This window comes from Otolemur garnettii, unplaced genomic scaffold (assembly GCF_000181295.1).
Source record: "Otolemur garnettii isolate 467f Iridium unplaced genomic scaffold, OtoGar3 scaffold00127, whole genome shotgun sequence".
Taxonomy (NCBI): Eukaryota; Metazoa; Chordata; class Mammalia; order Primates; family Galagidae; genus Otolemur; species Otolemur garnettii.
The window spans coordinates 2,429,593-2,431,697 of record NW_003852522.1 but is presented as its reverse complement, the minus strand read 5'-3'; the positions used below and the strand labels follow the sequence as shown (position 1 = coordinate 2,431,697).

At 41.0% G+C, this 2,105-nt stretch overlaps 1 protein-coding gene across 1 annotated transcript in view; it reads left to right on the top strand.

Annotated features, from left to right (window-relative positions):
• The first annotated feature begins 215 nt into the window (after nucleotides 1-215).
• The window catches only part of LOC111727843 (zinc finger protein 823-like), a 31,916-nt gene continuing 30,026 nt past the window's right edge, over nucleotides 216-2,105 (top strand). Inside the window, exons 1-2 of the mRNA XM_023517997.1 lie at nucleotides 216-351; nucleotides 981-1,041. Of these exons, the coding sequence (XP_023373765.1) occupies nucleotides 216-351; nucleotides 981-1,041 (197 nt within the window). The remainder of the gene's footprint in view (nucleotides 352-980; nucleotides 1,042-2,105) is intronic.

Below are 2,105 nucleotides of genomic sequence, written 5' to 3'. Positions count from 1 at the left end.
CTGGGCTCAAGCGAGTCTCCTGCCTCAGCATCCCAAGTAGCTGGGACCACAGGTGCCTGCCACAACGCCCAGCTATTTTTTGGTTGCAGCCATCATTGTTTGGCAGGCCTGGGCTGGATTCGAACCCACCACCTTAGGTGTACATGGCTCGTGCCTTAGCCACAGGCGCCGAGCCTGTGCTGTGAGTCTTAACTTTCTTTCTCTGTAAATATTGGATGTTTCAGGACTCAGTGGCCTTTGAAGATGTGGCTGTGAACTTCACTCGGGAAGAGTGGGCTTTACTAGGTCCCTCACAGAAGAATCTCTACATAGATGTGATGCAGGAGACCATCAGGAACTTGGACTCTATAGGTAAGGGTGACATCATTTTCTCATGTATTCAATTAGGAAACAAGTGTTTCTTGGTAATCAGTGCTGTTTAATGATTTGCAATATGGAAAGTGAACACAGTTGACCCTTGAACATCTCAAGGGTTTGGGGTGCTGAACTTGACCTAAGCAGTTGAAATTCTCATATAACTTTTGACTTCCCTAGAACTTTACTACTTACAGCCTTCTGTTGATAGGTAGCCTTACCACCGTAAATAATTGGTTAAGCATATTTTGTATGGTATGTGTATTTTATTCTGTATTCCTACAATAAGGGAAGCTAGAGAAAAGAAAATGTTAATAAAATCTTAAGGAAGGGAAACTATTTACTGTTCTTCAAGTGTAAGTGGATCATCATTAAGGTCTTCATTCTTATTTTCTTCACCTTGAATAGACTAAAGGAAAGGAGAGTTTGGTCTTTCTGAGGAATGGGAGAGGGTGAAAAACATCCTGGTATAGGTGGACCTGTGCAGTTCACACCCTTATTGTTCAAGGATCAACTACTCTGGTGAATAAGTCATGCATTGGTAAAATGTACCATGAAGATAAACCTGACAGATTTCTTATAATTTTGTCATAATATATTATATTATTTCTGGATCTGCATTTTAGGAATAAAATGGAAAGATCAGAATATTGAAGATGAGTACAAAAATCCCAGGAGAAGTCTAAGGTAATTTGCACTCACAGGAGGAAAACCACATCTCCAGACAGAATCTTAGGATGACACGAAATTCTGAAAACAAGCAGAGAAGAAGAACAAAGCCCTGCTTCAAAATTTATTTATTATTAGAATAATTTTTCCTCATACTTATATGTGACATAGATAACCAATGTTTATAGTATAGTTTCCTTGGAAACTGTAATCTTAGCAATTTAGGAACCTAAGGTGGGAAGATCACTTGAGGTCAGGAATTCAAGACAATGCTGAGCAATATAGCAAGCTCCTCTCTACAAAAATGTAAAAAAATTAGCCAAATGTGGTTGGTGCATACCTGTAAATAATTGGCTAAACATATTTTGTATGGTATGTGTATTTTATATTCTGTATTCCTACAATAAGGGAAGCTAGAGAAAGGAAAATGTTAATAAAATCTTAAGGAAGGGAAACTATTTACTGTTCTTCAAGTGTAATCCCAGCTAGTCAGGAGGCTGAGGCAGGAAGCCTGCTAGAGCCTGGGAGTGTGAAATTGCAGTGAACTATGATGACACCACTGCTGTCTAAAAGAAGCTCCATATAAATATTATGGTCTTAATAAGAACTGTGCTTGAGTTATCTTGCATAGTATTCAGTTTATTCATATTTAAAGAATTCAGGTTGGGCTCCCATAGCTCAGTGGTTAGGTGCCAGCCACATGCTCTAGGGCTGGTAGGTTTGAATCTGGCCTGGATCTGCTAAACAAACAAACAAACAAACAGAATAACTGGGTATTGTGGTGAGTGCCTGTAGTCCCATCTACTTGGGAGGCTGAGGCAAGAGGATTGCTTAAGCTCAAGAGTTTGAGGTTGCTGTGAGCTGTGATACCACTGCACTCTACTGAGAGTAGTGACACTCTGTCTTAAAAAAACAAAAAGAGGCTTGGTTCCTGTGGCTCAAGTGGCTAAGGTGCCAGCCACATAGACCTAAGGTGGCGGGTTCGAATCCCCAGCCCGGGCCCACCAAACAACAATGATGGCTGCAACCAAAAAATGGCCAGGCATTGTGGCGGGAGCCTGTAGTCCCAGCTACTTGGGAGG